Genomic DNA, 20,349 nt, shown 5'->3' on the forward strand with positions numbered 1-20,349 from the left:
TTCGAATCCCTATGGAGAAGACGCATGCAGTTACTCTTCGAGATCAAAAAAATGAGTACCTTTCACGTGAGTTACACTAACCCCTAATAACATCACTAAGGGACTTCAAAATAAGTTACTATTATTGTGATCTCACCAATAATAATACTTTGGCATGTACCACAGCAGCATGAGAAAGCGATTATTGAAGCACCTCCATAAGGAATGCTGAACATAAAATCAGACAAGCAGTATATAAAAACTGGTGGATATAGGTTTGTATGTACACTACGGTTTGAGCTAAGAAGGAGAGGGTGGATAAGGAATTCCATGGTACGGACTGGCTGTGATCCCACAGATTTCACATAAACATGTATGCACTATACAAGGTTCTGTGAAATGGCATGTGTGGGTTCTACATCAGAAGCCAGAGCAGACTGGTCCTGGGTACAGCAAATTTCGAATTTAAGTAAAATGTATATTTGTTGCCTATTTCGCGTGGTGGGTGGAGATCTGTGCTAGCGATGCTTGGGTACTGGAGTGAAACGAGAAGACACAAGGGATCTCCGTGGCAATGAAGCATTTTCATGGGGGCTTCATTTAAAAGGCTGAGTAATTCGGGCCCCTGCCCAGCTTGAATAAAGAACATTGACGGCTGGTGCAGAACTAGACAGGTGGAGCAAGAATATACACCAAAAAAAACATGAACAACAAATTTGTTAATAACTTAACCATGCTTATGCTAAACAAAGGACTGATAATGTATGCATCTGGACGGAAAAACATATGGTCAAGCATAGGAGCACCATGATGTGTAGAAAAAACTGTGTGCCTACGCTAAGTTAATGCAGAGAGGAAATATAAAGAACTAAGCTCATCACTGAGAAGGGCCAGCTGGCATAGATTAAGAGTCTGTATCGGTGAAAGAAAATAGAACCTGAGCGCTTCTCCTACCCAGTATAAGGTACCCGCTAAGAGTAAGGTCTTCCCAGTGTGCTTTGAGGTCACAACGAGGATTCATGAGCACATACTTTGTGCATCCTTGGAAACGGAGGTGACAGACTACAGTTTCCATGAAACCAATCCAAAACATTTTAAAGGCACTTAATTCCAAACATAAAAACATGCTTCTTTTTTCTCTTAAAAAGTTGGCTTGAAGGCAGCTGCTAAACTGAGTTTTTATAGGATTGCAGCAGGTCCAGTTCAACTCTTTATTTCATTATATGTCTTCTTTTGGCAAGTGGCTTCTCTATTTGAAGGAACTAAAATTACACACAGTGTGGAAGCAGTTGCAATTTGCCAGGCGTACAAGACAAAGGGCAGTAAAACACCCAGCCAAAAAACAAAAGTCCAAAAAAGGCAGAAGAATGAAAAGAGAGGAGCAGAAGCCCATTGCCTTGTCCTGAAATCCCATCAATCTTTTCGCAGCACAGCCACTTACTGGGCAGATTCTTGGATGCAAACACATCATCCTTTCTGCATAACTTCCAAGATGGATCAGCGGCAGCAAAAGCAGAGAATGTAGAGGGGCAAACACGAGAAGTTGAGGGAGTGCAAAAATCTTCGGTAGGCAAGTCAGTTGGTGATGGAAAATGTGTACTCTGTACAAAGGGGGGAACAAAACAGTGAAGGAGAAAGAATAAGGGATGGAGGGGATTTTAAAGGGGATAGAAACACAAGTGAACAGGAAGTACTTTGAAAATTAAAGGGACCAATCCCATAGCTCTCTAAGAGCAGTACGCATGATAAAACCATCCAGTTATCATGTACCTTTCTTTGGTGCATTTAAATTGACATAACTGCATAGAAGAGATCAATTTTAGTACTAGGATCTATCAAAGTGCAGTTCGCTGAGAAAGCAGCTCTCATTCGAGCACCTGGGGATGCTTGAATGATCTGACTGGCCTGTAGGGCATCAGGTAGTGCACAACGGGCTAATCTGACAGGTCAGCGTGTGGGCCTTTTTTGATGTTTGTGGGTCTGTTTTATGGTCTTATGGACTGGTTTTTATGGTCTGGCTTGACAGCACAGCTGTCACCAAACAATTATTGGAGCAGCACTAGAGAGGGGCTTTGGCTCTAACAACGTGTTGGCAGCCAGGAGTGCATGTTTTGGTTAAGCAGAAGTTGTGTGCTTTCACAAAAAAGTGTGCGCCCTCCACACAGCTTAGATGAACTTATTCATCCAGCTGGCTTAGCTTGAACTTTCAGGAGCACACACAACACTGTAATGCTGTAAAAGTGTCTTAGATAATTAAATACTTTGTGGTGTTTGTCCTTCTCTGGCTGCAGCACAAATGGGAGGAAGGCAGTCATTAACCTACATAGATGTTTAGTTCTAGCTTGACAGTGCAAATGATTGCCACGGACCTTTTAACCTACACCAATATTACTCTACATTACTATACAACATTCCTTTAAAGCCAGATGTATTGGCATTTCCAATACTTGTTAATGTTGATTTCCCGGATATCAAAACAAACATTGCCTGCAGCAAAGCTCAAATCCATGCAGTCTTCCATACCTTGCAAAACATTTATACAGTTTGTCTTTACAGGTTCAAAACTGTCCCAGTTTGCAAACATAGGCAATTATTAGCTGTCACGTTCACTAGGGGGGGCACTTTTATTTTGATGTCTGGGCCCATTTTCCTGTACCTATCTGACCCTGCCTGGGGCAGGAATGGATGGATTAGTGTGGCTTTTTCTACAGTACAAAGAACTTTCTGCAGGTATCTATTAGAATACATGCTTTTGAAACCTCCTAGTTTCACTCATCAGACCATTACTAGTTAACAATGTGTTCCTTATGGTAGATGAGTAATAATAGAACATTGCTGATGACGAGCCAGCCAATAATGCCAGTTGTGGCACTTGCCAGTTTGCAGAGAATGTGGCTCTGGGTCAAAAGTAGGCAGATTATTGGGATGCACAGGAACATCACGCTTCGATGCTGTACATGTGGAACCGGTACCACATATACAACCCAAAGGAATTGAACGCACACACCTAAAGTGAAGCGGCAGCGGAGTGGCTGCACATAGGTTTCCCTATGCCCTTCTGTGGTATGTTCCTGTGTGTAACACTCCTTCACATAGACTATAACAAGTGCATGATGTAGTGGTTAGTACAGAGCATGGCTTTGCCATCAAAATGGCGTCTGTGCTTTGTCCCCTATACCCTCCATATGCCAGTGGTGTTTCCTATCTGGTACACTGCATCTTAGAATGAGCGTATGAGAGAAAAGGGTACAAAGGCACATGTGAAAGCTATGCCCTCAAAACAATTATTTGATTTGTAAAGAAAAAAGTCACTTTTTTGCTATACATTATAAAACATCAGCATCTCCGAAAGTTGCTTGTGCTCATTAAGGGCACTTCAGTAAGCTTATGAAACACAGCCCGCTGGCGTAGTCCTTCAGCTCCTTATAGATCACTGTTGCACTCACGACAGAGTATGTCGTCATTTTCAGGAAAGAATCCTTTTCCAACCAGGGGCGTGGTGCAACGGGAGCAGTTAAAGCAGTTGTGGTGCCAGTGGCGGTCCTCAAAGGAGACGTATTTACTTCCTCCAAACCCTGGGCAAGAGGAGACAACAAAAAAGAAACCGTCACAAAATGCAAAACACGAACTGCAAATTAACACCTGAAAAGAGGAAAACCTTGAATTTGGGTGAGACTGGCTAATTGTGTTGGGTTCTAGATTCACAGTTATTAAACTCAAACTCATTAACGCACACCTAGAGTTCTGAAGCAGTTCATGAATTGTCTTAGACTGATGCAAGTTAGATAATCGATGTATATACTTGGAGGATGAGTGAAAAGAAATTGTTGCCCTAGATAGCAGATTCATTGCAGCTAGATGTTCCACCTCTTCAGCAAACTCCATTGAACTTAGATTGATACTGGTTCCTCATACATCCTCAAACGTTTCTACGTATTAAACTGGTACATATGACAGGATCATCTGGAGTGCCCATCTGCCCGATTGCTTCCACACTTTTCTAAAGCTCAAAGCTTTGGCATTAGAATTTTACTTTGTCATGAATCACTTGCATTTGCCCTGGTACTTTCTGAGTTCTTTTGCTGTATTACTCCTCCAGGGAGGCAGATTTGTGCGTTTACTACCCTTTCTTTCTCATATTTGTATACCAAGACTATTTGTTAAAGGTGAGTGAAGCTTAACAGTCCCTTCAACAAACATAGGGAGAAAGGCATAGATACGGGGAAAAGAGGAAAGCACGGAAATTTTGCAAATAAGAATTGGATGTTGCAGAGAGTGGAGAAGCAAAAAAGTAGTTGTAAAAAATAAGTCTGATGATTGCTTTCCAAATCTGAGAAGAAACAGCAAGTTTGTCTTCGAGGAATGGCTGTAGAATTTTCTAGTGCTGGTTCCACTTCAGAGACAAAAATGCCACAAGCTCCTCCCCTGATCCCTTGCCCTTGTACCACACATTTGCTGCAGTGGCGCCTGGCTTGTACAGAGGGTGGTGAGGCAGCGGACATACACAAAAAATAACTAAATAAATACATAAATGAATTCACGTACCTCTGCAGCTCGACGTCCTCCTCCCTCGAGTGTCTTCCAGGAAGCTCCCGATGCAGGAAACTGCACTAACCAATCCTGGTGCTGCTTTCACAGCATGAAAGCAGCGCTAGGATTGGATAGAGCAGGCTCTCCCAGTGCTCCTAAGAGCACTGGAGGCCTGTGCTTTCTCTTACCCAGCTTCTCTTAGACAGGTGTGTTAGAAAACTTTAAAATGCGCATGTCTGGCTGGTAGTCCCAAGACGACAGAACAAACAGACATGCACATTTTAAAGCGCACAGCTCCCTGCTGCTGCCACTCTGCAGCGCTGGCCCCGCCACATCCTTACATTTCGTTCGGGACGGGTTGCCGAAAAACAAAACAGTAATAAATCAACTTTATTACTGTTTTTATTTTTCAGCTCTGAGCCTTGTGGGGCGACCATCCTCGGCTCAAATGGAGGAGCCGCCCCTGCTTTGCTGTAACACTTTGCTCAAATGTTATCTTCTGGCGTTCCTGGATAGATTACTTGCATTACCCTTTAGAGTCGATACGTGGCAATTAGGGACCCCTGACATAGGTATGGAAAACAACATTCACCCAATTGTGCCACTAGATCTTAGATGAAGCATCCTGCTTTTTGGCATGCGCATGCTATACAGATGCAACATACAAACACCATAGTCTAGTTGCAGCCAACATCCAGTGTACCTGTAAACACTGCTCCATTTTACAGTACTACAGTTAAAGCGTGTCTCAAAGAGGCTAAACCAGGGGAGTCCACAACGGATCCAGCAGAGCTGAACTCCTGTCCAATTTTCTGAATTACCACTATGCAGATAGGTGGCATCCAGATTAATTGTAAGTAATTTTTTGTTCATATGGACAGCCTGAAAATCTTTCATATATCCAACCCTCCTGGATATATAATGTAGTCCCTTGGGGGAAAGAAATCTCTGGGGCTGTGGGCAGGAACATTGCGGTTCCGGTGTAACCAGCAGAAAAACATAGGTAGTGTTGGTACAATACGCCACTTGAAGTATTTTGTCTGGTTTCGGGAACCAAGAAGTAATTCATGTAATAGCAAGCATCCTATGGACCGATACCCCACAACTTGAGTCCTGGAAGAGGACAAATGGGGATAGAAAGTAGTATTCTTCACATATACAGCACCTCAAGATAGTGGGATGGGCCTGGTGGATGGTTGCAAGAGCCTTAGGGTCAACAAGGAAATATTGATTTTCTAGGTTTGGTTTGGAAATAGCTTTAGTTGTCTCAGCTTCAGGTAATGCATATATATGTGGATAGAGGGGTTTTGAGTAGCCCTCTTCATCCATTTGCCCGTTAAGGCGTCATTCATATTTTGTTTCAACCACAATAGCACACAACGTGGGTCAAAAGGAGGCCCACTTAAGCCAATGGTTGCATTGGTCTTTGAGTGACGACATTGTTACCCGATTATATATATATCTGCACGTCTACCTCATAAATTATATAATGTCAGGAGCAGAGCGTAAAGCTAGTGGACTAAGTGCTGCAATGACTGTGTTTCAACATGTTTACATTTAATGTCTTCATTTCTACGTCAAATGCTTTAAAAAAATGAAAGAGTACAATATTCATCTATGGCCAAATCCCGGCCATCGTCTTTGCCAAAGTTTGATTTTATTGGAAAATGAGTGAAAGCACGGGACGGATAGTCTTCTATCTGAATTCATTTAGAGAGAACGAAGGAGAAGTTGGAGACTGTGCAGTGTCTGTGTCCATGAAGAGGAAACAGAAGGCTGGTAACCTCGCAGGGTGGGAGTGCCATTCTCGCCCGCAGTGGAATTGTCTGTTTGAAGGATTTAATCTTGTGTGAGATTGCATCGAGGCAAATAAGCAGGAGAAAGAGCAAAACTATCACTCCTGCTCTTTAGAGATATAAAAATACAGCTCGTGTCCAGGAGTGGGAGTGCTGGGATTCCGAGCACTGGCCTGGAGAGCTTGGCCACCCAGGCACCAGACAAAGAACACTTGTCTTGCTGGAAGGACTCTGCTGACAGTCACATTGCGACTCTGTTGACATTGGCTGGCAATGAAGGGGAGCCCGCGCGCTGGGTCAGGACAACTCTGAGCAGTAGGATCACGCCATTCTTTTTCAGGACACCCAGCGAGCTTTACGTCTTCAGAAACCAACCTGGCCCAAAGCCATCACCCTACCAACGTTTTCACTTTCAAATCGGTAGATGCACCTTTTTGGGTGGCGACACTTAGTGCGACTTGTGTGCTGCCTTGTAAATCTCTAACCCGGCCAGGCTGTGGACTAGAGCTGCAAGGAAGCAGTGCGCTATCTTCAGTTGGAACTGCTTTCAGGGCCAGAAAAGACAATCCGTCGATCCATGCAAGCAGCCTCCAATATCTGTAGCATACCTGAAAATCCCCAAATTTCCTGGAGTCCATCAGTGCCTGTTTGAAAATAGTCATGTTCTCATAGCATATCTCAGGACATGTTTAGTCATGCAAAGAAAGTGCTCTTCAAAATGACACGATCAGCTCACCGACATTTTCCTGTGAATACCTCCAAATTCACCAAAATCTATATTAGCAAAATGTGAGGCAAAGTAATAACTATGATGAAGAAAATGCATTGGAACCTGAGAATATAGGCTATTAAGCGAAGGGCTGACTGCAATTGGAATGTATCAGATGAACAGATAAACATATTACGATTCACAATTGAATAGGAGAGGAGAAAGACTACAAAAGGTAAGACGTATGCTTGAAAAGGAAGAAACATGGTTTGTTGGAGGGCACCCACTGTGTGCGTTATGAGAGAGTAAGAGTATATCCCAAATGAGAAAATCATCAGCCCAAAAATCACAACACGCTTAAATGTGCAGTGGGGCCTATTGGCAAAGGGACATCAGCACACACAGATGTATACCTATGTCCAGGTAGAGCTCTTTACATGGATGCTATTCACCAATTGTGTATTGAGATCTCCAACTAGGTTTAGACTTGTGAATCTCCAACCATTCAAATGAGGAGTTGAACCCACTGATTACCATATTTATGACTATAAAAGTTCCTACAAGTATCTTTAGGCCTCTTCGGGAAATCCTATGCCCCTGGGGCGGATATCTCCACGCCTGGGTGGGGGAACTCTGAACGGAAAGGAATAAGGAAACACCACACACTTTACCCCAAAATCATTTACATTGAACATAAAAATCTTATAACCCCTTTGCCTAACTCCTCTTCCCTTAGGGGTGACTAACTATAAGGACACAATACAATAGCTATAGAACCTAAAATGCATCCTATCCACCTAGGAGGAAACTGGTAGCTACCTTTATACCGTTATTCTTGATCACTATAGGCATGGTGTCCTTATAATTATGGATCTGCTGCACCTGCCACATAACTAATCATCTACTGCTTAATATAAGGATTTTAACCAAAACAAACACAATTCATACTAATCAAAGCTTACTAAAAATCTCACTACTCATATTGCTACACCGTGAGAGGCATTTTCTGGCATAGAAGCAGGACATCTTTTGTTGCTGAAGGCTATATTTAGGGGTTTGTTTGATGTTCATGAGGTGAAGTTTTTGTCAATTCAGTGTTAACATGTGTAATAATGACAAAATAGTCAAGTAATACTGCTCCAAAATGCACTGCTTTACACCAGATAATTTGGCTTTTCTTGCTACATAATTTAGTAGACCTTGCTGCATGATTTGATCCTCCCATTCTTCATAATTCCAGTGGCACTGATGATTAGAAATTAGATTGTCTGCCTCAAAACAAACTCAGAGGAGTACATATGCTGCAGTGACTTTCAGGGGTTGATGGGTGTGAAAAAGACCTGCCTGTTAAATACTTCCCCTCTTGCAGTATCAAGTGTGTTGAATGTATGTGAAGTTTGGGTGTAATAGGTGTATTTTTCTACATTATTTTTATATTCTTTTGAAACATACATTTCCAATAATATATTATTAGATTTGTTTTTATATACCCCTCCCCTTTTAATATCAGGTATCTTGAATGTGTCTGAAGCTTGACTTAAAGATGTGTGCATTTTAATTGTACATGAACAATATTATTAAGAATTAAAAAAAAAGATCGTTACCAATTACAATACATGAAATAAAAAATGTACATTGAATTATAAAAACATGGCAATTAAAATAAGAAAAACTACTAAACAAAAAATTGCTTTACCATTTACATCTAAAAATATAACATCATTGTTATATATACATTATTACCTATTTTTTGTCATGTGTTGTTATTCTTAGTAGTACTCTTTGCTTCCACTGATTTGTATGCAAGTGTATTGCACCACCTGTGAGCGGTCATGTATGGTGCTTGACGTATTTCAAAGCTTGTCTGGAATAGATTTGATCCTACTTTGTCAACTGTAGTAGATGTTGGTGTAAGTTTTGTCATTTGCTATTATGTTACTCAAGTTGTAGGTGTGCTGTTTTCTTTTTTTTGCTTGTCCTGCCCAAAAATCTAAATGTCCCTAAACTCTTCCTATTTGTAAACGGTTTTGTTTCCAATCACTCCCCATTGCTCCTCCATTTTCCCTACTAAAAACTACTGCTAAGAGGGAGACCTCCATGTGCGAAGAACTCCACACGTGGATCGATCTTTGCACAGAAATTACATCCGAGATCTCGGACTGTAATGTTGTTAAAAGCTTTTGTGAGTATGAAAAGTGGTGCTACTGGAGTACGACATCCCATGCTCAAAACAGGTTTTGTGAATAGGCCTCAGTACGTTTACTACAATTTTCAACCAGACATTAACCTTACCATGTCTAGATAATGCAGCCTTCTCATGCAATTATTTTTTCAAACATCCCACCTATATGCACCTGCACCAAGCACACAACATACCAAAATTGATAAGATTCATGCGGAGTTGAGCTTAAAATTTTTGTAGAAGTTACAAAATGTCATGCTAATAACTAGTTAAGTCAGCACTTTTTTGGAAGTATATAGACTTCTTTGATCGATATTTGAGAGTAAATTACTTTCATGACAAAACAAAAAATGAATTCCATATTAGATTAGATGTGCCTGATGAAATCAAGTTGATCAGAGTAGGACTTGGTAACTCAAAGTAGTCCTGACAAAAATGCTCGAACCAGCCCCATTCCCTTTTTCACCTCAATTTAGATCTCTCTCACTTTCCATTCGCCCATCTATTCTCTCTCTATCCTTCTCTCCTCTCTATGTTTGCCATCTCTAACGCCCTCCCTACTTCCCTCTCCCTCTTTTGAAACTTTCCTGTGCCTGCTGCAATTACTTTCGGGGAGCTGGGGAGAGTGACAAAGGCACTAGCAGCAGCCCTTAGATCTCAAAACTGTCCTCCAATGGGTCTGGCCCCCTGGGGATCATCGGGAGGAAGGAGCCAGTACCAGTAGGTGGCTGGCGAGGAATGCACTTTAGTGTTTGTGTGAATACAGAGGTTCCTCCGCCCTTCAGCCATGGGGCCCAGATGACCCTTAATTATGGTACCTAAGGGACTTCGGAACGTAGGGTGGCGACAAGGGTTAGGCCACCGACATAGTGGCGTGTACATTTAGTATTTGCTATCAGAGGTTCCAAGGTCTGTCCTGATGATTGCCATGGACTCTATTGAGCCACTAGGTAGAGACATGTTGATGGTTTAGTGGGGTTGGGGTATCAGCTCCCCTACTCCCCACATTTAGGGGTCTATTATGATGTAGGGCAGATCGCCACCGCCCACATAGCAGTGGCGATCCGCCCTACATCATACCCCTCCCGCCACCCATTTTCCCCCCACCATATTAATATGGCGGGGGCGGGACCCCGGTGGACGGAAAGACCGTCCGCCGGTCGACCATTCGACCGGGCGGAAAAGGGTCTGGATATGGTGGCGGAGTCTGATAGACACCGCCATCCATATTAGCATGAGAGCGGGAAGTAGCCTTTCCGTGGCGGCGGAAAGGCATGCAGATTTTGCTTCCGGGGGCCCGTTGCGGGCCCCCAGGGTATTGGGGTGTGCACATGGGGGGTACCTATGGTACTCCCCTACATTGTCACGGACAAGGTGACAGGCACCACGCGGTGCCTGTCACCTTGTGCATAACCATGCACAACGTGCATTCCCAGAATCGTGGCGGGCGGTGCTGTGGGCACCGCCCGCCACAATGCTGGGAATAGAGGGTGCCACCGCCACGGTGCCGGTGGCATCCTAATTGCAGGTGCGGGACCGCCACACCACTGGCGGCCGGTCCCAGCACCGCTAGGGTGGCGGGATCCTAATAGGCCCCTTTGTTTTTAATACCAAGTGGTACCCGATATAGTATAAAAGCCAGACGTAGATGACCACATTGTTTTTTAAGTATATATTTCTAACAGATCCCTATTTATTAAGAAGCGTCTTCCTGATTCCAGGGCATAGGCCCGCTGCGGCTTCATCAAACCGGGTTTTTGGAGAGTGTGAAGATGTCCTATGATGAAGCATCCAGTCACACTTGTGTGTGTGTCCAGGAGCAGGCTGAATGAACATGTAAAATTACAAAATGTGATAGAATAGAAAATGTTTTAGGGAATTCACTCGGTGGCTTTTTTGTGTATAACAGGTTCTGTTCGGAGCCCAGCTCACCCTTGAGGCCGTTCCCCACTGTGAATATTACCCATCATTTTTGTGACTTGCCCCTGGGGAAATGCCCAGTGGAATACAAGGCCAATCCGTGCTGCTGTGGATTCCCATTTTTCAATTATGATAAAAATATACATGACAGAACATCAATCTGTAGTGGTAAAACTTCCAATGCATGAATTGTGAGCGAAAGAAGCTGTTTGAGGGGTAATACAGGACCACAGCCAATTTGTAGTATGCATCAGAAGCTCCAAATCTGGATGTCATAATTTAAACACAATGCAGTTTGCACGTTTTTGACCTCACTGCTGCTAGTTCAGGAGGAAGTTTGGCCTTTTCTGAATTTATTGTCTGTTGCTGAGCCATACATCAGGATGCAATTTGCATGTATGCATATTGCACCAATCCCCATGGAGAGTAGACCACTGACCATACTCACCCATAGCGTGGCCACAGTAAAATGGTGCCATATGTTGACCTTGTACGTGCCAAGACCCACTACTATCATAACTGCGCTCCTAAGATGAATTCGATTTACTTAAACAGTTTTATGTATGTGTGCCGAGCATGGCACTCAACCTCAAAACCACAACCTACGCACTTGTAAACCCAAGATAAAGAGCAATGACCTAAATCTCAGCCGCTGCAGGTAAGAGCGGTGGAGCCCGGTGGGGGAGATTTCGAGGGACGACCATGAGGGAAAATGTATTAGTTATTTAATTTTCCCTCGTGGTCGTCTCTCGAACTCCACGACCCCCCCCCCCCCCCCCCCCCCCAACCTCAACCCGGCCGCACCGCTCTTACCTGCAGCGGCCGCAGCTGCTAAATCTGAAGTAACCTCCTAGGGCACAAGCAATCTCACCAATCAAATTTCATAACACTCTCCAGAATGTACAGTCGGCCCGAATCTCACGCAAATTAATATAAAAACTGTGCATTCTCATTGAAACAAACAATTACTGTGAGAAGTCATATTTGGATATACCACACACGTACAACCGACCTTTTAGCTACCTTGTCATGAAATACAGCTTGTTCAAAACAGTCTCCTAGGATGGTATTCGAGTATCTGTAAAAGAGTGCTTCCTCTGCTGTGCATCAAGACGTATCTCCCTTTTGTCCCACAGTACATAAACCCTTCGTTTGTTAATCATCATTTTTAATTATTATTTTTAATTATTTTAATGGGTGGATGATTTAGGATGTAGTTATGTATGCAACTATGTTGACTGTTTCTGGGCCTGTATTATAGACGGATCTTTGGAGGTTAGGCAGCAGGAAATGTTCTCTTCCTACGTTTATTAGGGCTTCTTGCATGCAACCAATTGGTTCGGCGGTCAATGCAACGTTTATTCTTTTTTCACTTGCCTGACCTCTCAATTGCTCGCTGTGACATTTGTACGATTCCGCATTCCATTTTGTTTTTATAGAGCAAATCTGACAAAAGCAACTTTCTCTACAAACCAAGCCCATATACACTCAAAGAAACTTCAAACATAAAATTATCCGACACAACACTTCTGTAAGTGTTTGGTTTGCTTGGTGTACAGAGGGGTGCTGTAAGTTCCAGTACCTGTGATTGGCTTCGAGCAGGCGGCACACTTTTTGGCGTAGAGGTTCCCGAAGCACATGATGCAGTAGGGGTTTTCATCCTGGGAGGTGAACTGCTGTCCGGCCAGCGGAGCCTTGCAGCCAGTGCAGAGGAAGCACTCTTTGTGCCAGGGTTCATCCCGGTAGGTGACGCCTCCTTTAGTCAGGGTCTGTGGGTGCAATGGAGAGAGCAGAGAGAGGCAGGAGACTATGAATGGGGAATAAGAAAAAGAGTAAAGTGAAGGCTCGAGAGAAAGGCGAGCCGAATGGAGAAAGAAGGGCACGCTAAAAGTGGAGAAAAAACAGGAATGAGACACCAGGTAGCCCATTGCGCAACGAATAATCAGTCAGAAGTTTCAAAAGTGAAAGCAAGCAAAAGTAGAGCAGTAGGAAGTAGACACTTAACGACTGTAGAAAAATTAGAAATTAAGGATTCATTTTTTTCCAAGTATGAGATTACTCAAAGTCAACCACATGCAATCAGTTTTTACTCAGGAACATACAATGGGACTGGGGACAAAGCGGTTTAACATATCGTGGACTGGTACCTTTTTGCAGTGAGTGCAACGGGGTGCAAACTTGCTCTCATAACAAGTGACACAATAGTGGTCGTTATTGTCTGGGATGAATGACCGGGATCCAATGGGCTGGCTACAGCTGCTGCAGATAAAGCAATGCTCGTGCCAGGTCTGCCCGTTATACTCCAACTTCCGGGATCCTGCCATGAAAGAGAAATGCGCCTTTGCCGATTATCAATTTAGTTTTTTATGTCATTGTCACAAATTGTGCCAAGGTTTTTCGGCCATGACACATCCAATTGAACCACTACCAAGTGCATTAATTTGCTAAAGTGCAGTTGCATAGCGTTTACACAGGAACACTCCATTCATTTCATTAGAAACTTTGCAGGAATGCCATCTACATGGTACGCAGACGGTGGCATGGTGAAAAATTGGCACATAATTAAATTTCCAAAGGTCTGATGAGGTTGCAAAAGAGAGATTCACATCACCCATACCTTTGATATGTGCCAGACACATCTGCACCCTTATCGCCAACATGTATGATGTACTAGTATCATGAGATTCAGGGAAAACAATCTGCCTTGGAGAAAAAGAAAAAACCATACATGCAACAATGACGAAAATAAGTCACTGAGGATATCTGCACCAAGAAATTACTGTTAACATTAGGCAAACAGTTGATTGGTTTGGTGGCAGATTACAGTGACACGCATACATGATAGTCAGTTGCCCTTAGTAGCACTTTCTTTGGGCACAAGCAATGGTACACTGCAAACAACCACCCCATGTGTAATCAGACCAATGGGACGGACACAAGAGAGTCGCCAAGTCTCTTCCAACACTCGTTAAGAGCTGTTTTGGGGGAGATCCTAAAACATAGAATAGATATGCCTGGAATCCAAAACATCCTCATTGCAGAATGCCAACTGAACCGGGAAGGCATGGATGCTTCCACCGCATCTGGCCTGCTTCCTTCTGACCTCCTCCCATGGCGACAAGAGGTCAGGGTATCATTTGTTCCTAAGGGACCGAGGTGACCCTCCCACCTGACTAGTGACTAGAGGTTTTTTTTATATCAGTGTTGATGGATTCAATAAAAGAGGCCTAATCATTGCTCCCAAAGCATTAAAAATAAGTGTGAATAGGTATACTTTGGTTAGTTATAATCTAGCTAGGTTTACTCTGTATTCTCTTCAAAGTGACTATAAAAAGGGATGCAGACTCCATTCTAATAACAGTAAAGAAAAGATTTTGCCACCTAGAGGGTGGGAGGATTAGGATCTCTGCCCTGACTACAAGCATAGGTTTCCTTACTACATTTATACCTAAACGTCATAAGGCTCTTGCCCTACAGGATACTTGAACACCTCCATCCTGGGTACAAAGACACACACACACAAGACCCATTGGAGCTCACTAATGCCTCGTTAAAAGAGTGATATCCACAACAACAAAAAGCACATAATATTAGAAAAGGCACAAAGACCCCTTTCAAATACCTCAGCATAAATTCCAGTCAGTCACCTAAGGACGTGTTATCTGGTCAGCAGTACATGAACAATTTGTCAGTGGTAAGCTAGGGGACACAATGCACATTTTCCAAAGCATTTCATGGTTACCATGAAGTAAAATTAACTTAATTTAATAGTAAACTTCTGCATGCAATTTAACTAGAACATTTGTATTCATATAATTGAAATAAACCAGTGTGGGTCAACCAAGTGATCACATGAAAAAAAGGAGAACGGCCTTGAGGATTTTGTTCAGAAGCTCCTCTTTTGGTTCTGGCCAAAGATGGCTTTAGCTGCTAACTTCAGCTTAATCCATGTACAACAAAAGCCTCTTGTCAAATGTGTATGCAAACAGCTACATAAAACACTTTATGTTGTGACTGGTGGTCCCTTCTTGACTTGCAAACATCATTGCTTAGGTAGTGGGAGTAAATACTGCACCGTTAGAATAAGTGCTCTCCGCGTTCCACTGGTGCTGCAACTTACACACTGGAATTGTTTTTAACAAGTCGAGTGTGGGGATCCAGTATCAGCTTACAAGGAAAATGAACCTATAACAGTGACCTGCCGGCCGCGCCCTCTTTAGAGGCACTAACCACAGTGCACTGCTTCGTATCGAAACTGACCTGCTACACTGCACTACGTTGTAACCATACTTATGTACCATACTGCACTGCATCGCATGGATGCTGACCCTGCCCTCTGCAATGAATTCTTAGTGCATAAACTCACCATATTGCACGGCCTCTCACTGCCACTGATCAAATACAGGTCCCTTTACTGCATCCATGAAAACACCACCCACTGCCCAGAACTGTAGAGACTCTAAAAAACTGCACTACATTCTAGGTACGCTAACACAAACCGCACTGCACCTTAACAACACTATAACAGACCGAAACCCATGGACGCCATTATACTACACCTAGCTCTCCAGCTACCTCAAAGTAGCTCTCCAATGTGCATTCCCGTCTAATAAATTTAAAGCTTGTGCTTGGCTGAATTACTATATGTATATCAAAATCAAAAGGTTTGCATCTGAAACGAAAATGGGAGTAGTTTTCAAACCTCATAAGCATTTAGGTCTCTGGGTTGTATTATATGCACTTCACAAAATATGAGAATAAACCAGTGAATTGGACACATGCAATACTGTAGGTTATAGATTCCTGTCACAAAGTGATAGCTTAAGGGGTTGAGCGTCTGCTGCAGGGTTTGTGTTTAACCTGTAGGTCACAGGTTCCAATGTAGTAAAATTGTTGAATTAATAGACATTTAAGTTAAGTACTGGATACTGCATGAGCCCAGTACCAGATGAGCCCTGTGTAGAGAACATGTTTAAGTTAGATGGAGCATCTAAAGATTGAGGTGATGTTCATAGACCAGTAGTGTGTGCCTGGGGTCTAGTTGATGAAAATTAAAATAACCATAATGCGAGGATGATGTCGTAGATAGTCAATGTAGTCTTTAAACTTTCATATTGTACGCTTAGCTTTTACATTTCAAATTTTTTTATAATACACATTTCCAATTAAAGGTGTAGGGATATACAACAATTTTGCCACAATTGCACATTTTTTGTGACGTTGAATGAGGAATAAAACACAGGTCTGCATGTTCCAACATCAAAATTGGAATATTTGAATATAGTAATTATAAAATCTTTCTATAAGTGGGAGGTAGGGCCAATGAGACAAATGTAGTTCTGAAAGTCAGTGAATCAGTGTAGCCAGAGAGTGTGTGTATGTATGTGTGTGTGTATCACTTTAAGCAGATTTGCTACTTCCCCACTAAAGAAAATGAAAAACACAAGGAAAGACGCTGTGTACTTTTTCAGTCTTGCCTAAAGGTAGCATTAGTTGTCTCACCAAACTGATGTAATCAATAATATCATAATATAATATATATATATATATATACATACATACATACACACATACATACACACATACATACACACACACACACAGGGTCGGCATTCTTCATCCATTGGTCCTTTATTGTGTCAGTCACATTATTCTTCCACCCACTACAGCATGGGGCAGTGTGTTAACCCATGTCAGCCATTGCATCTCTTTTATTGGGAGTGGCAGCTTTTTGCCTGCAGTCCTTATCCTGATTTACTGTTTTTAGTTGCTCCTGTGTTTAAAATATATCCTTATGTTTTCAGTAATTCAAAGCCAATAGTACCCTTTCTTTCTTCCAACAGAACAATCACATTTTCCTGTGTTGTGCAGTAAAACTACAAAAGGTTTCCACAACTGTTATAACAACATCTGCTTGCCAGAAGCTTCCATATTCTTCTATGATATGCAACGGTATTTATTTTGTAACATTTTTTTCCAATCGCATGCCCACTTGGTTAGGGCATGTTTTCTTTTCTTCTTGTGGCACATGCTTGCAATAATGTTTTCAATGTAATCTTCGAACCAGCTCGTCATGGACGGAGGTCTTGTCTTTGCCAGTGATTGTTACTCCTGCTCTTTCACCTCCCAAAAAGCGGAAGTTATGACCAACAGGGAAACACTGGTATGGTCAGAACTCTTGAGATTTCATTTCCCAGGTCCATACTGAAGCAGATAATATAGTTCATGTTTTTCTTCTATGGATTCTAGTGTCTGTGGTTCTGCTTATCTGGTTATAAATTCAGTCATACTCGTCACTAGGATGTAAAGGAAAACCTGTGTGGGGTACTCATTCACGGTCCTAAGAAACTAGAAAGCGCTGTAATGCAGGAGTGTTTGTTTGAATCTCAGAGCAGCTTATGACAAGTTAGCAAGTGAAATGGTCTTCTAAATGGCCAGAAAGGCCATTAAGTCCTATTTTAAAATATGAAAGATGTCTCTTCAGCAGCTCATTGAAGACCCATCAAGTGCCTGCAGCACTGGGGATGGCACAAGAAAAGCGATACATAAACTACCGTACCCGACTTTCTGTCCCTGGGCACAACCGCCAACACAAGAATGAATGTCTTAGTGGGTTATCACATCCCACACAACCTCCGCGAGGACACGCCCCTGGTAAGCAATGTTGCAATTAATAATACACATGTGATTGTTAGTTATTTTTGACTCTATGGGTCAGTCCTTTACATCCTTCAGCATTGGTCACTAATGCACGAGAGAGATGGTCTTTCTTTGCTGTACATCATGGTTTGCAGAAGCACCTCCGGTACCTCTTGACTCGGGTCTTGTATTTCTCAGGCAGGGATCTTTTCCAATGCCATCCCAGGTTGTGGGACCAGGGCCGGATTGGCCGGTTATTCCATCGGGCATTTCCACTGGAGATCAGTTCTGCAAGCCTAGGGCCGCTGCTGGTACCTCCGTCACTATCCCCAGCTCCCTGCGGCTAACCGCAGCTGTCACAGGTGGATTTGAAAGAGAGAGAATGAAAGAGAGATCAGAGGGGCTAGAGGAAAACGATGGAGGATAGATAGATGGAAAGGAAGCGACAGGAGGAACGAAACGAGGCCGGTTTGTGCATTCCTGCCATGGCAGCTTTTGGCTTCCATTCCAAGCCCCGTGTGGAGCTTTTTTTCCAGTTCTGTCAACTGAATGTTAAACCACTTGTGACCCTCTTGTGGTGTCATCTTTTGTGGGGCTCAGCTTGTCTAGTGCAAAGGTGTTACAACAGTGGAGGTTTGCTATAAATATCTTTTGGGTCCTGCCAGATTGGCAATTCCTGCCTCTGAAGGTTTAGACGTGTGATTGAGATTTTATTTTCCTCAGCTCTTTGCTAAAAGAAGGAGGCAGCGCAACATGTTTGAGAGATGGAGATTGATGAGCAGGTGGTCCAAACACAACTGGTAATGGGCCTGCAGTACAATATTCTGAGCAAGCGTTTAGTGTGTGGCCTGAAGAATGCATTGAGTTGTTCATGGGTTTGTGTTTTGATGAGGTCCCCGTCAGGTCTGTTGTCAGGGTTTTTAACATGCAAGTCCATCCACCACACGTTCACGGGGTTTTTGCAGTTAATAACACTAGCTGAAAATCTGATCGCTTCTACTACAGTTGCTAAAGCAAAGTCCACTAGACGAACATTACCTGGATCCCCACAATGAAACACAGTTGAAGGAACACATAATCAGCTACGGCTTTTGAACAACATAGGAAAACCTGTCACCAAGAGAGATGTCCACACAGTATTAGGCACTCATTGAAGGCAATGGGAAAGGGTGGAGTAGGTGTGGAACAACCTACTAACAGAAACAGTAAAAATAGCATGGAACAAGGTGGCAACAGTCCTGAGCAGGGATGGTCAAGTATGGAGGGCACTGTAGGGTCTCTGCATTATGAGTAAACATGTGATGGTTAAACCCGATACAGCGTGGTAAATCCATCAAGCCAAATTCAATGTCCGCTATATGTGAGATAGAAAGTCACACAATCCTTTAGCTACAGGAGTGAAGTAATTGGTATGAGCTTAAGCTAACAAGTCCATTAAGTGGGCACGCCTAAAAGAGAATGAGCGCTTCCTAGCATGCCGATGCCTCTGAAAGAACAGGGCGGTGGACCAGACATGAAACTGTCCCAGTATTACTGGTTTTGATACAAAAGGCTCCTGGGAAATCTCCCTAATTCCCTGCAGGCCAGTCTGGCACTTCTACTACTAAGCACACATATGGACTTTTTAAATACAAATTAAGAACAAAACAAATTGGTGCTCCACTCAAAGACTGCTGCTTAAGGCTGGAAACAATTCACTGTAGACATCCGACTGTAAGCATGACGCTCTTCGTGGTGGGGTTGCCTCTCTCACTGGTAATCCACGTTTCCAATTTTTAATTCAAACCAGGCCTTTGTTTCAAGAGCTGCAGCATATGGCCATTATGTTTCTCAGAAAAAGTTCAGCTTTCTAGGAAAACGAAATGTATGCAATGCATGTAAAATATTTTCTTGGCAAGCTACCTGTAATCCGTCCCTATGACTTTACTTGGCCCCTCTCCAGGAATATCAATCAAGGCACTCGACTTCTCAAGCAGGGTACTTTCCGATTAACAAAGCCATGGTAGCGGGGAAGTGATGCTGGTCTCAGAGTTATTCAGGCCAAGACGTGTGTGGACAACATTCCTAAGGCAGACAACTTGCGTCTTCCAGGATACTGGGGCCCCAAAAGTTGGAACAAAGCCCCCACACATGTGTAACACTAATCCCTAGGGCAGAGAGTGCAAACCTTACAAGTCACCAAGACATCTCCAGTGTTGGCTATGAGGCTATCGTTTGTGAAGACACCATGGGGCTGACTGGGTGGATCACATCCCTCCCCCCAGTATAGTGTGAACAATTTGGGCAAACATCCTATATGTTCTTGACCTCCAATGACTCTAAGATGGTTCAGCAGCCCAAAATCAAAGTAAACTGAATGCTTGGAACACCTCAAAAGTCCCAAAAGAGAAGGGATTATCCCAAAGTGGCTGCATGTGAATTACTAAAGGTGTACATTCTTTTCTAGGGAGGGCAAACATCCGCCAAAATAACCCTAAAATAAGCAAACTGTTATAAAATAAACAAAAGCAAACATGCACGGAGTATACTTTCCACTTACGCGAGCATGATGGAGTGAATGAATCAAGTTCATTGGGTACTCTCCCTGCTTGATC

At 43.0% G+C, this 20,349-nt stretch overlaps 1 protein-coding gene across 1 annotated transcript in view; it reads right to left on the reverse strand.

The window, feature by feature from the left end:
• Positions 1-481: 481 nt before the first annotated feature.
• Positions 482-20,349, reverse strand: part of FHL3 (four and a half LIM domains 3) — a 242,241-nt gene continuing 222,373 nt past the window's right edge. The window contains exons 6-8 of the mRNA XM_085647873.1: positions 13,264-13,433; positions 12,699-12,885; positions 482-3,554 (exon numbers count right to left, since the gene is read on the reverse strand). Coding sequence (XP_085503999.1) covers positions 3,403-3,554; positions 12,699-12,885; positions 13,264-13,433 — 509 coding nt within the window. The 3' untranslated portion in view covers positions 482-3,402. The remainder of the gene's footprint in view (positions 3,555-12,698; positions 12,886-13,263; positions 13,434-20,349) is intronic.

Source organism: Triturus cristatus, chromosome 3_2, assembly GCF_964204655.1.
Source record: "Triturus cristatus chromosome 3_2, aTriCri1.1, whole genome shotgun sequence".
NCBI classification, from domain to species: Eukaryota; Metazoa; Chordata; class Amphibia; order Caudata; family Salamandridae; genus Triturus; species Triturus cristatus.